Genomic DNA, 13,226 nt, shown 5'->3' on the forward strand with positions numbered 1-13,226 from the left:
GTCTGAGAATGGACGGAGAACGGAGAGAGAAGAGAAGAAGAGAACTGTACAGAGCAGAAACCTCACGCAAACACTCCAGGAGATCTATGATGTCATTATCAGTTACAAGGGTATGTCTGTTGAGTTTATTAATGGTGACATTGTGCAAAAGGCTGTGGCACAGTGTAACAACCAGCACAGCTGATCATAATTTCTATAATTTGTCTTGTCAGGGTCATCTGGACAAACCCTCGCGGCTCCTCTGCTGAATCTGTGTTCCAGAAAGAGGTTTGTGTGAATCTGTTTACTCTGTCCTCTTCACTGTCTCGAGGTGATTTAGTGATTAGAGTTAAAGGTAGAGATTTTGCAGAGTGCTCTTTAAGGGATAGTTCACCGAAAGTGAAAATGATCTTGCTATACTCACCCTTGTGTTATTCCAAACCTGTATGAGTATATGACTTTCTTTCTTTGCGTGGAACACATGGGGAAATTATTTTAATAATCTTGACAGCTCTTTTTTCCATATAATGAAAGTGAAAGGGGACCTAAGCTGTTAGTCCCTAAAATTCTGCCTAAGATCTGCTTTTGTGTTCCATGGAACAAAGTCATACCTGTTTGGAACAACGTGAGGGTGCGTACATGTTGACAGATTTTTGATTTCTGGGTGTACTCATTTTTCCAACATGCTGAAAAGAAAATAAAAATAAAAAAAACAAGATTTGATTTGCATGTGTTTTCTCTTTCAGGTCTGGCTCGGCTCCTGTTGATCTCCGTACATTGCAGAAGCAACTCATTTCAGGGGATTATGAGAGCCTGGACGCCTTTCACTCAGACATGTTGAAGGTGTTCCAATGCGCTGAGGTCAGTTTGATACAGTAATCATGGACTCACACTGTTTGATGTTATTTAACACCAGCCAAGGGTTTGACTTCTGAGCTGTCTGGGTCATATTTCACACTGACCAAGAAACATCCTCAACGTATTCAATATATAGAATGGATTGAACATTATAATGATATGCTGAATAATTTATAAAATGTATTTAAATAAATAAACATTATTGAGGCTGATGAGTAAATAATTTAATAGAATTAAAAATATTTAATTATGTTGTTTGACATTTTTTCACATTAATGGATATAAATCTATAACTGACCTACATTCCCCAGCAATCCTTTAAAGCTTTAGATAACGATATGTTCTCCCATTCTGTTTTTTTAATTGTTGGTCTTTGTAAACACACACTAGACAGACACCTTTCGCCATTACATAGTGTCTTTTTATTGCATTTCAGACCATGAGTGCCACTAAAAAAAGAAAGTCATATAAGGTTGAAAAAACATGGGAGTGAGAGAATGGTGACAGAATTGTCATTTGTGGATGAACTATCCCTTTAATATCTCATATTCTTATTATGTTTTGTGTTTTATCAGAAATACTATGGCTGTGAGTCCTCAGTGGGGCATAATGTGAGGCAGCTGAGGGAAGTGTACCATAGCGCTCATCAGGAGGCCTTAACTCAAACTGGCAACTTCCTCTGAGAGGCAGAACACCACTCCTGCATCCTCTGACATGGCGTGGCTGTGACCAAACACAGAGGCATGTTGGGCCTTTCAGAGGGCAGACAATGCTCTTCAATACCAAAGACCTGCTATATATTGCTCCCACAGATGCACTGCACAGGTAAAACTCTACTTCAACATCCAAAGTATGCACACAACCTCCACACATGGACTGATACTTCAGAAACAAATTCATGTTGAAAAACCAATTCTGTAGTGATTCATTGCAGACAACATGCAGCGTCAGTGGAATCTTTCCCTCATATACTCAAGGCTAACCAAAGCATATATCAGCATTTATTTTCAACCATGTAACACAAGCCAATAGTTTCCTTGTGTTGGAGTGGGCAGTCAGATCTCTCTTCCCTGGCACAAACTACTTAAAAGTTTAAGGCCACTGCACGGATCATAGCCTTTTATTTTTTCTCACTAAAAGTCATACAATATTCTAATTGTGCTACTTGGTCATCTCATGCAGTTTTACTGATCTAATAGCAATCTGATAATGAAAAGACCAAGTTTAAAAGCCTTCCAACCTCAGGTGGGGGTTTGAGACTCATGCAAGATGTGACTTGGCCAAATGTAAATGCAATTTTTTTTTCAAGCCACATACTTAACATAAACTTTTCTCATCCCAAACCCTGCAATCCATATATGAGCAAGCAATCATGGATGAGACACATGGAGAAAGTAACCTCAAAACACAAACACTTGCCATAGGGGCAAAGAGAGTGTTCAACAAAAACAGAAAGTTTCTCAAACTTATAGAAACAAAAATTATAATTTAAATCATAACAAAATTTGGCTGCCTGGAATTAGTGTCTTCATGGAAGTGAACTACTCTATATTTGCGCATAGCACATGAATAGTAGATTGGATTTATATCTGTTTTAAGGATCCACATTTATTTGTAGAAGTGTAAATTGAATGTGCATGCCCAGTCGGATAGCAATCCAATCAAGATGCATGAAGTGACTAAGTGTAAATAGGCCTTAAGAGTTCTTGAATTATTTTGAGTTTGTAAGTTTGTTAGGTGCTCTCTATCTCTTTCTCGTACTATCTCTCTCTTGTTCTTGCTCCTCTGTAGGTTAAGACAGCACTCCTGGAAATGCCATTTGTACACATGGACTTGGTTGATGCTTGACTACTTGAGTAGTTAAAAACACTTTTATTTCTCTCAGGAAAATGTAAATCAAATAAAGGGGCAGGAGACGTGATAAAACCAGATCAAAGACCCCAGATCCTTGTTTGTTAAACCTGAACAACATGCAATTCTTTCCATCTTTCATAGACTGAATTTGAACATGTTGAATGGGAAATGCAGGAAACCATGGAAACAAAGCATAGAGCTGCTCTGGGTCAAAAATCATTGAACATGATCATTCAACACACTTGCATCAGCATTCCATTTACAAGAAAATGGACTTCACTACGCAAAGGAGTCTTCGCTAACTAAACACTTTTAAACGCTGTAAACAGAATTGTGGTCTACTCCCTTTGTTGTATTTTGCGTTTGGTGGGTTATAACTATTTAATAAGCAATAATGCATGAAATGATTTCATAGTGCAGCCTTAATATAAGGAAATGTGTATGTTTATTTTAGTAATTTTAGAACAAATATTATTTTGAATGGAATTAATACCAGTTTGTGCAAAGCTGTCTTGTGCTAGTGAAGTTTTGTAATACATTGATTTGAAGTAGTAATCTTTATAGCTTTGAGATTCACAGAAACATTTTATACTGTTATATTGTATATTTTGTATATTGTAAATACTGAATATTTAGCAGAATTATGTTTTAATTTTGGTTTAAGAAACTATATTTACAGTCTTAAATTGTTCATTCATTTCTGTCTTTTTTATGGATAGTTTTTAAGGTGCCTCAATGCAAAGCATGCATAATTTTAAATGGGACATTCAAAGCTTGTAAAACTTGTAAGCCTTTTTAGAGTCATTTTGCATGATGTACTTTACATTGCTTAATAGTGTGTAATAGCTGTGTATAAAACAGAATTTTATGGCTAGGCTGAACAAGAAAAAAAATAAGTTGTTGGAAGCTCATTAAGCAGAGCATAAAGCAGAACAAATGAATGAAACCAACCACATCAAGTTATCTAAGTCTTAATAGATTTGATTGTTTATTCATTATAATGCTCATGAGCCACATTTGTGTTGCTATAGCTTTGTCTATAAAACAACTAAATGTGTATCAGTGTACTTAAGTTAGATGCAGGGGGATAGATTCCAGGGGTATAGGGGAATCATCAAAACAAGCAAGTACAATTTCAATGTCCAAGCCAAATCTACATATTTGGTTAGATGGATCTTAAAGGTAATTGTGATTAAGTTCATATTTTGACTTGGTTTCAGAAGGTAAAGTGGCACCCCCTAGTGGTAATAATTGTAACACTAATATACCAATATACAGTATACCCCTGGATATTGAATATCTTTTATCAACCTCACTAAAACTGTTCCATGTATTCCTGAATTTTTTAAGACTTGAATGTCATTTTAATTAGCTATGCTTTTAGTCTGACTGCTGCAAGCTTGTCCCATAATCTGCAATAGGCTTTTTGACTTCAAGAGACAATATGCAATATATACAAGTAGCTTCAATATGCAAATAGCTTCAACGTAATATCAATATGTCAGTATGCCAGGTTACATTAGGCCAGGGGTGTTTGTAGATTTTATTCAGCACTGGGGCACAGGCCCCTAAAGAATTCATAAATTGTCCCCTTTTTTCCTAGCTGGTATTTCTTTAATAAAAGCCATATGAATTAATATAATGAGGGGTTCTTTCTGTTTAGTATGATAGTGGCAGAGACACTAATATTAGACATGACAACAGTATGACTGCACTGACCTATCCCTGCTAGTATTATATGCTCATATGATTATCCAACCACCTGTTGATTCCCTCAATGTCAGACAGAAGGTTGAAGCTGACTTTTGTAATTTGAGATAACCATTTGTTTTGCTAAAAGAAAATTCACTCTTGGTAGAAATAAGTTAACCAGTCATTTAAAAACAGTGGTTGTCCTGAGTATAGATAGGGGGGAAGTTCATCTGTGCTGGGAATCACGAGGTCTCCTTTATTTAGAACACTAAGAGAAACATGTGTTAGTCAAGTAAGGGCAGGGAAAGTTCCAAACACCTACCCTGAAAACACTCCTGCCACTGCACATGTGCTGGACATGTGTTGTCGTTTGTCTCAAAGACAGAACATCAGCTGTTAGGACAGGACAACATATCTAAACCCTTTTTGCCAGTGAGTGTTTGGGACATATAGGGGACACAGTCTGTGTTGTTTCAGTGTGGATCCAGTCAACGAATGTCAAGCTAAGACATAGCTGCACAAGCTATACGAAAAGAAGTTGTTATGGATTCACGCCTGTCCAAACAGATCCAATGCTCTGTGTGCTTGGGTGACTTTACAGATCCAGTGAGCTTGCTGTGTGACCACACGTTCTGCAGACAGTGTATCAGCAGTCACTCCCACAGCACCCGCCTTAGACTGTGCCCAGAATGCCGCCGGCCCTACACCATGTGGGACCTCCGATCCAACCGGGTCCTGCGGAATATGGTGGATGCAGTAAGGGAGCACTTGACCGAGCAACAAGCCCTGAAGGACACGAGTGCTTCTGGAGCAGACAGTGGAAGAGCCATGAGAGTGTTCGAGGAACCAGAGAAGCTGGTCTGCTTTGATCATAATGAAAGGCTCAAGCTGTTCTGCGAGACAGATAAGAAACTGGTGTGTCTCATCTGTAGGGATTGTGAGAAACATCAGGGACATATGTTCAAACCTGTGGAGGAGGCAGCAGAGCCCAGAAAGGTCAGTGAAGCACGCAGTGAAACATATCAAACTGCAAATAAATTAATATAGGCATAATATTTGAAACTACTTTAGTAATTGCAGGTCATATCCAGGTCAGAAATCAGGAAGCTAAGCTTGGTTTAAAATTTGAATATATCAAAATGCACACAGACACTGACCAAAGAGATCGGAGTACCTTATCATTATAACTGTGTGTCATACTGTATTTACCAAATAATAGTGTTGATGAATAAATCAGATATTTGTCTAATATTTGATAATGCCTCAAACACATACAAATCTATCTCTTGTGTTATAGAATTTGTTGTTAGAACCTCTGAGTTTCCTGTCAAAGGAGAATGAAGACCTGGAGGCTCTTATCAAGAAACAGACTAATGAGATTTCTAAAACTGAGGTGACCAAAATACAAAACAGTGAAACAGATCACACTGCCCAGTCACTTTTGAAATACTTATATTTCCTACAGACTAACAGGTGAAGTGTTTAAACCTCCTATCCAAGCTTTATATGGATAGACACATATACTGTAATTAAACCATTTGCAGGTTGATTTCCCTAAAGAATGTAACCGCTCTGTGGTGCTTTCGAAACATTGCTCTGTTTGTTTGAGCATCCCAACCAGCCTGACATAGCAACTTTGGCATAGCTGTTCTATGACTAATGGCAGAAAAGGGGAGTGTTCTAAGAAACTTGTCTTTATTTGTGCAATTCCTTTTGGTGATATTATAGTGGCAAATAAATTACAAACATCACCCTTAAAGGGAGAGTTCACCCAAAAATCATTTACTCACCCTCATGCCATCCCAGATATGTATGACTTTCTTTCTTCTGCTGAACACCAGTGAATATTTATTTTGAATATATCTGCTCTGTAGGTTCATACAATGCAAGTGAATGGTGGCCAGAATTTGAAGGTCCAAAAAGCCCATAAATGCAGCATAAAAGTAATCTATACGACTCCAGTTGTTTAATCCATGTCTTCAGAAGTGATATGATAAGTGTGGGTGAGAAATAGATCAATAATTAAGTCATAGTCACAAAGTTCTGGTCACCATTCACCTTGCATTGTATGAACCTACAAAGCTGAAATATTATTCTAAAAATATTTGTTTGTTTTCAGCAGAATAAAGAAAGTCATGTGCTTCTGGGATGGTATGAGGGTGAGTAAATGATGAGAGAATGTTCAGTTTTGGGTGAAGTACATGCGAATAGTTAATGACAATTTACCATCAAATCACACAGAACTCATTGTGTCAACAGGATAAAGGACTCCACCTGCTGCACGTTTCATTTACTTTACAAGATTGATTTTTTCCGTAGGAGAGGTCTAGACAGCTCTCTGCTCAGATCTCTGCTCAGTTTGTGGAGATGCACCAATTCTTAAGCAAAAAGGAGGAGGAAGTGAAGAAAATGTTGGAGAAAGAAGAGAAGGATATGGTGGAAAGAATGAAGAGAAACAGAACAGAAATAGAGGAGAAGCTGAACGATGAAAGAGAGAAGGAAGGAATTCTACATTCAGTTTTTGAGACTGATCAACCAGACGGGTTTCTGCAGGTTCAAACAAACATTTGGAAACAACATAATTTGTCCATTAATTCCTTATATTGATTTATAGTATAGATATCGTCTTTAACTAGAGCAGAAAAAGTAATCATCAGAATAAAATGTTCCCTGTCTTGTAAATAACACTGGGTTAGTCACTGGGCTGCAGATCTCATAGTAAACTATTTAGCATTTTCTGGCTCTTCCTCTCCTATAGTGGTGGACTGATAAAGGGCTGGAATTTCTCGAGGAGATGAAAGACAATGAAAGCTGCAGAGAAAATAATGAAAATGCTTCTCAAACAATACAGTGAGTACAGAAAGTCATAACCATATATTGCTCAAGGTAAACCTCACCTGCATAGCATTTGTCATCTGCATTTTAGGTTCAAATCGAAGGTTAAAGATTTGAATGTCACTCCTAATTCTCTGTTCCTTGGCCTTCATGAGACTCACTTGCAGTTTGTTGTGTGGAAAGAGATGCTGGGCTTGATCAAACCAGGTGAGGACATCAGTATTTATTTCATGTTGGCAACATGAAGTGTCTTGCCAAAAGATCACCTTTTTTTGACTACATATTGAATATTAAATAAATACTTATTAAAATACTTTACAATAAGGTTCTATTTTTAACATTTGTTAATGCGTTTTGTATCATAAACTAACAATGAACAAGATATTTTTACTGCATTATTAATCTTATTTAATGTTAATTTATAAAGATACTATTGTTTTTTGTTCATGAAAGTTCACAGTGTTGGGCAAGTTATTTAAAAAGTAATCCACTACAAATTAATAATTACTTCTCTGTAATTGTTTTTTTTTTCTTCTATTTCTCCATTTTCATTGTCTTACACAAGTCAAACACTTGTTTCTCCCTAACAATGACCCGTTATGAAACACAAACAGATCTACATATGAACATGCTTAAAATGTATTTCACTTAATAATATTTTAGAAATATTTGTAACCAAAGTACTTAAAAGTAATTAATTAAGTGAAAGTCAGTAACTGTAATTTACAATAATTATTTAAAATGTAATGTGTTCCCTACATTTTTTACTAAAAGTATTTAGATTACTGTAACTAATTTCTTTGCAGTCAGATTATAGTACACCCAGCACTGTTAGTACATAATCCATAAACTAATGTTAACTTATACAACTTTCATTAAAACTTTACAATAAGGTTCCATTTGTTAACATAAGTGTAGTAAAAATGTATTTATTAACATTAACCAAGAATTGTAATGAAGTTCCATAAAAGTATTGTTCAATGTTAGTTCATTCATGTTAACTAATGTAGTTAACTAATGTTAATGAATACAACCTTATTGTAATGTGTTACCCTATTAATATGTATTCTGAATATTAACATTATGTACATTTATGGTATCAGAATCTCCTATAAAGGCAAAACACAGAAACTATGGCAAGACTGAAACTGAGAAAAATGGTTTTAAAGGGATAGTTTAAACAAAAATGACAATTCTTTCATTTTTTATTCACTCTCATGCCATCTCAGAGGTGTATGACTTTCTGTCTTCAGCAGAACACAAAAAATATTTTTTGATATAATGTAAGTGAATGGTGACCAGACCTTTGAAGCTCCAAAAATCAAGTAAAGGCAGCAAAAAAGTAATCCATAAGACTACAGTGGTTAAATCCATGTCTTCAGAAGTTATATAATAGGTTTGGTTGAGAAACAGAATGAACACATTCTGAAAGTGAAAGTGTAGATTTATAGTAAAAAGGATTTCAATATTAATCTGTTTCTCACTCCAAGTGATTGCATCGCTTCAGAAGACATATATTAAACTACTGGAGTTGTATGGATTACTTTTATGCAGCCTTTATGTGATTTTTGGTGCTTGAAAGTTCTGGCCACCATTCACTTGCTTTGTAAGGACATACAGTGCTGAAAAATTATACTAAAATATTTATTGTATTCAGCAGAAGAAAGAATGTCATTCACATCTGAAATGACATGAGGGTGAATAAATGATGAGAGATTGTTAATTTTGGGATTAACTATCCCTTTGAAGTTACTTGGTGTTTGTCTGGATTTTGTAGTTACTGCAATTTTCACACTCTTTTCTCAGACAGATTTGGCTCATCTATGCTAAGATTCAGTCACAAATAGATCATAGTCTAAGAGGTCAGACTGGTCATAATTCATTTTTAACTAAATGTGTCGTAACTCTATTTTGCCTTTACATAGCAGATTTGTATGGTCAACTAGGTCACTCTAATTTTTCACTGTTTGTCCTTCTTAGTCCCTGATCGTAATGTTATATATGACTGTCACGACCCATACCTAAGGGTCTCCTCTGATGGACGCAGTGTCATTCGCACATCCAAAAAGGGTATTTTTCTGCACCAAAAACTCTACAGGCCTCTGGCCAGGACCCACAAGACCTTCCAGTCAGGACAACACTATTGGGAGGTGGATGTAGGAGCAAAGGTAGACTGGAGCGTGGGCTTTGATGGTGGGTGTATCAGCAACTTAAACAAGGACATTGGACTGCACCTTAAGCATGACCAAGGCTACTACATCAAAGAGTATGAAACAGTGAAAGAAATAGATCTGATGGTGAAACCCAGAAGGATTGGGCTATACCTGGACTGCGACAGGTGTCAAGTGTGCTTCTATAATGCAGATGACATGACTCTATTGCACACCACCACATACACTTCCTCCATACCGTACACTCTTAGTCTCTCTCCAGGTGCTTATCTGGCAGAGAAGAATGCTGATCCACTAACAGTATGCTGGAATTGATCAGTCTGAAGGATTAAGCACTTGTTTAAAGGAATATTCCTGGTTTGATACAAGTTAAGCTTAATCAGCAGCATTTGTGGCACAATATTGATTACCACAAAGAGTTTTTTTTTATATTGACCATCCGTCCGTCCATTTTTTTTTTTTTTTTTAAACCAAAAATGTGTGTTACAGTGAGGCACTTACAATAGAATTCAATGGTGCCAATCCGTAAACATTAAAATACTCATTGTTTCAAAAAGTATAGACACAGGATGTAAACAATATGTGTGTTGATGATTTTAGTGTGATAAAATTGCTTACTAACCTTTACTGTGTAAAGTTATAGTCAATTTTACAACTACATTGCCATGACAATTTAATGACAACAAACCCTAAAGTGACTAAAAATTACAATTTAATCAACTTTAATAATACATGAGTTTTAACAGAAGAATTAATGAAGTGCTTTTATAAAATTATAAACTTCACATTTCACATTGGCCCCATTCACTTCCATTGTATGTGCCTCGGGGCTGCTGTGGCTCAGGTGGTAGAGCGGGTTGTCCACTAAATGCAGGGTTGGTGTGATTCCCGGCCCACATGACTCCACATGCCGAAGTGTCCTTGGGCACGACACTGAACCCCAAGTTGCTCCCAATGGCAGGCTAGCGCCTTGCATGTCAGATCTGCCGTGTGAATGGGTGAATGAGATGCAGTGTAAAGTGCTTTGAAAACCACTAAGGTTAAAAAGGTGCTATCTTAGTGCAGACCTCACTGTAACCTTGATTTTTCCTTTTTTTAACAAAAAGTAAAAAATTAGTCGAAATTATTTTTGTGGAAATGAATGTTATCCCAGAATATTACTTTAAAAAGTAAAGCCTAAAAACAAAGAGTAACTGATTCATTCATAGTAAATTAAAAACATATATATACCTATCTTCTGGTTTCCTTGAAAGGGAATAAAATTATGCAAGATAAGTCTCCATTAATCACTTTTTAGTTTATTTTTCTCAACACTTGTGATGAACACTCATGGCTGATTACTAACTAACAAATATAATTTCTGTATAAAGGACAACAGGAAAGACCTTCCCATTAGACAACACATTAGGTCACTTGTGTATTTTAGTGTGCTGTTATTATACAAACATATATACACTCACCTAAAGGATTATTAGGAACACCATACTAATACTGTGTTTGACCCCCTTTCGCCTTCAGAACTGCCTTAATTCTACGTGGCATTGATTCAACAAGGTGCTGAAAGCATTCTTTAGAAATGTTGGCCCATATTGATAGGATAGCATCTTGCAGTTGATGGAGATTTGTGGGATGCACATCCACGGCACGAAGCTCCTGTTCCACCACATCCCAAAGATGCTCTATTGGGTTGAGATCTGGTGACTGTGGATGCCATTTTAGTACAGTGAACTCATTGTCATGTTCCAAAAAACCAATTTGAAATGATTCGAGCTTTGTGACATGGTGCATTATCCTGCTGGAAGTAGCCATCAGAGGATGGGTACATGGTGGCCATAAAGGGATGGACATGGTCAGAAACAATGCTCAGGTAGGCCGTGGCATTTAAACGATGCCCAATTGGCACTAAGGGGCCTAAAGTGTGCCAAGAAAACATCCCCCAGACCATTACACCACCACCAGCAGCCTGCACAGTGGTAACAAGGCATGATGGATCCATGTTCTCATTCTGTTTACGCCAAATTCTGACTCTACCATCTGAATGTCTCAACAGAAATCGAGACTCATCAGACCAGGCAACATTTTTCCAGTCTTCAACTGTCCAATTTTGGTGAGCTCTTGCAAATTGTAGCCTCTTTTTCCTATTTGTAGTGGAGATGAGTGGTACCCGGTGAGGTCTTCTGCTGTTGTAGCCCATCCGCCTCAAGGTTGTGGGTGTTGTGGCTTCACAAATGCTTTGCTGCATACCTCGGTTGTAATGAGTGGTTATTTCAGGCAAAGTTGCTCTTCTATCAGCTTGAATCAGTCGGCCCATTCTCCTCTGACCTCTAGCATCAACAAGGCATTTTCGCCCACAGGACTGCCGCATACTGGATGTTTTTCCCTTTTCACACCATTCTTTGTAAACCCTAGAAATGGTTGTGCGTGAAAATCCCAGTAACTGAGCAGATTGTGAAATACTCAGACCGGCCCGTCTGGCACCAACAACCATGCCACGCTCAAAATTGCTTAAATCACCTTTCTTTCCCATTCTGACATTCAGTTTGGATTTCAGGAGATTGTCTTGACCAGGACCACACCCTTAAATGCACTGAAGCAACTGCCATGTGATTGGTTGATTAGATAATTGCATTAATGAGAAATTGAACAGGTGTTCCTAATAATCCTTTAGGTGAGTGTGTATATATATATATATATATATATATATATATATATATATATATATATATATATATATATATATATATACACTCACCTAGAACTTTATTAGGAACATGTGGCAGCAATGCACTGCATAAAATCATGCAAATATGGGTCAGGAGCTTCAGTTAATGTTCACATCAACCATCACAATAGGGAAAATTGGTGGCATGATTGTTGGTGCCAGACAGGCTGGTTTGACTGGTATAACTGCTGATCTCCTTGGATTTTCATGCACAACAGACACTATAGTCTCTAGAGTTTACTCAGAATGGTGCCAAAAACAAAAAACATACAGTCAGCGGCAGTTCTGTGGACAGAAACACATTGTTGATGAAAAAGGTCAGTGGAGAATGGCCAGACAGGTTTGAGCTGACAGAAAGGCTACAGTAACTCAGATAACCACTCTGTACATTTGTAGTGTGCAGAATAGCATCTGAGAATGCAAACACATCGAACCTTGAGGCGAATGGGCTACGACAGCAGAAGACCATATTGGGAACTATTTTTAGGACCATACTGTTCCTAATAAAGTTCTAGGTGAGTGTGTATATATATATATATATATATATATATATATATATATATATATATATATATAACTATGCATAGTGAATTTGAGTTTGAGGTTAGCATTATATTTAATAAGTCAGTATTTTCTAAGACAAATGAGAGCAGTGATAACTTGTAATTGCAAAAAGACAGCAACATATTTAGTGACAATTAGTTTATTTTCCAAAAATATGTATGCTTGTGATTGCTTTCCAATAAAATAAAATGCACACAATGTTTTATTTACTCTGTAATTATTTGTGGTTCAAACCTAAGATTGTGAGTTGGCAGGTACACTATATCCCATTTATTGCACTTCTGAAGCCTGTTTTTGTACATTTGTAATGTAAATATGTGCGTTTAGGAACATTGTCCACACTGCATAATGGACAGTGTAGATTATTTCAAATACAGAAGACAAATTCAATATTTTAAGAAAACTTTTCATTTAGCCACATTTCTGATCTAATTTTTACTGGATATTTTTAAAACTGCTAAATAATTTTTTAATCATGTTTGTCCTTTCAAGAACAAGATCTTCATGTGATCTGTGGTACTACACTTCATATGTGTATTAACAGCAGAGAA

General features: G+C 36.7%; 1 protein-coding gene across 1 annotated transcript; it reads left to right on the forward strand.

Moving 5' to 3' along the window:
- The first annotated feature begins 4,579 nt into the window (after positions 1-4,579).
- trim109 (tripartite motif containing 109) lies at positions 4,580-12,865 on the forward strand. Its single transcript, XM_052124827.1, has 6 exons — positions 4,580-5,379; positions 5,681-5,776; positions 6,703-6,936; positions 7,142-7,233; positions 7,310-7,425; positions 9,199-12,865. Exons 1-6 carry the CDS (start codon positions 4,927-4,929, stop codon positions 9,702-9,704), a joined length of 1,497 nt encoding a protein of 498 aa, XP_051980787.1. The 5' UTR covers positions 4,580-4,926; the 3' UTR covers positions 9,705-12,865.
- Positions 12,866-13,226: the final 361 nt, after the last annotated feature.

Source organism: Xyrauchen texanus, unplaced genomic scaffold, assembly GCF_025860055.1.
Source record: "Xyrauchen texanus isolate HMW12.3.18 unplaced genomic scaffold, RBS_HiC_50CHRs HiC_scaffold_373, whole genome shotgun sequence".
NCBI classification, from domain to species: domain Eukaryota; kingdom Metazoa; phylum Chordata; class Actinopteri; order Cypriniformes; family Catostomidae; genus Xyrauchen; species Xyrauchen texanus.

Excerpts from the sequence above, each read along its gene's own strand:
- trim109 (XM_052124827.1), top strand. The coding sequence starts at position 4,927 with ATGGATTCACGCCTGTCCAAACAGATCCAATGCTCTGTGTGCTTGGGT. Across the intron at positions 6,937-7,141 it reads AACCAGACGGGTTTCTGCAG|TGGTGGACTGATAAAGGGCT; the intron begins GTTCAAACAAAC and ends CCTCTCCTATAG. Across the intron at positions 7,426-9,198 it reads GCTGGGCTTGATCAAACCAG|TCCCTGATCGTAATGTTATA; the intron begins GTGAGGACATCA and ends TGTCCTTCTTAG.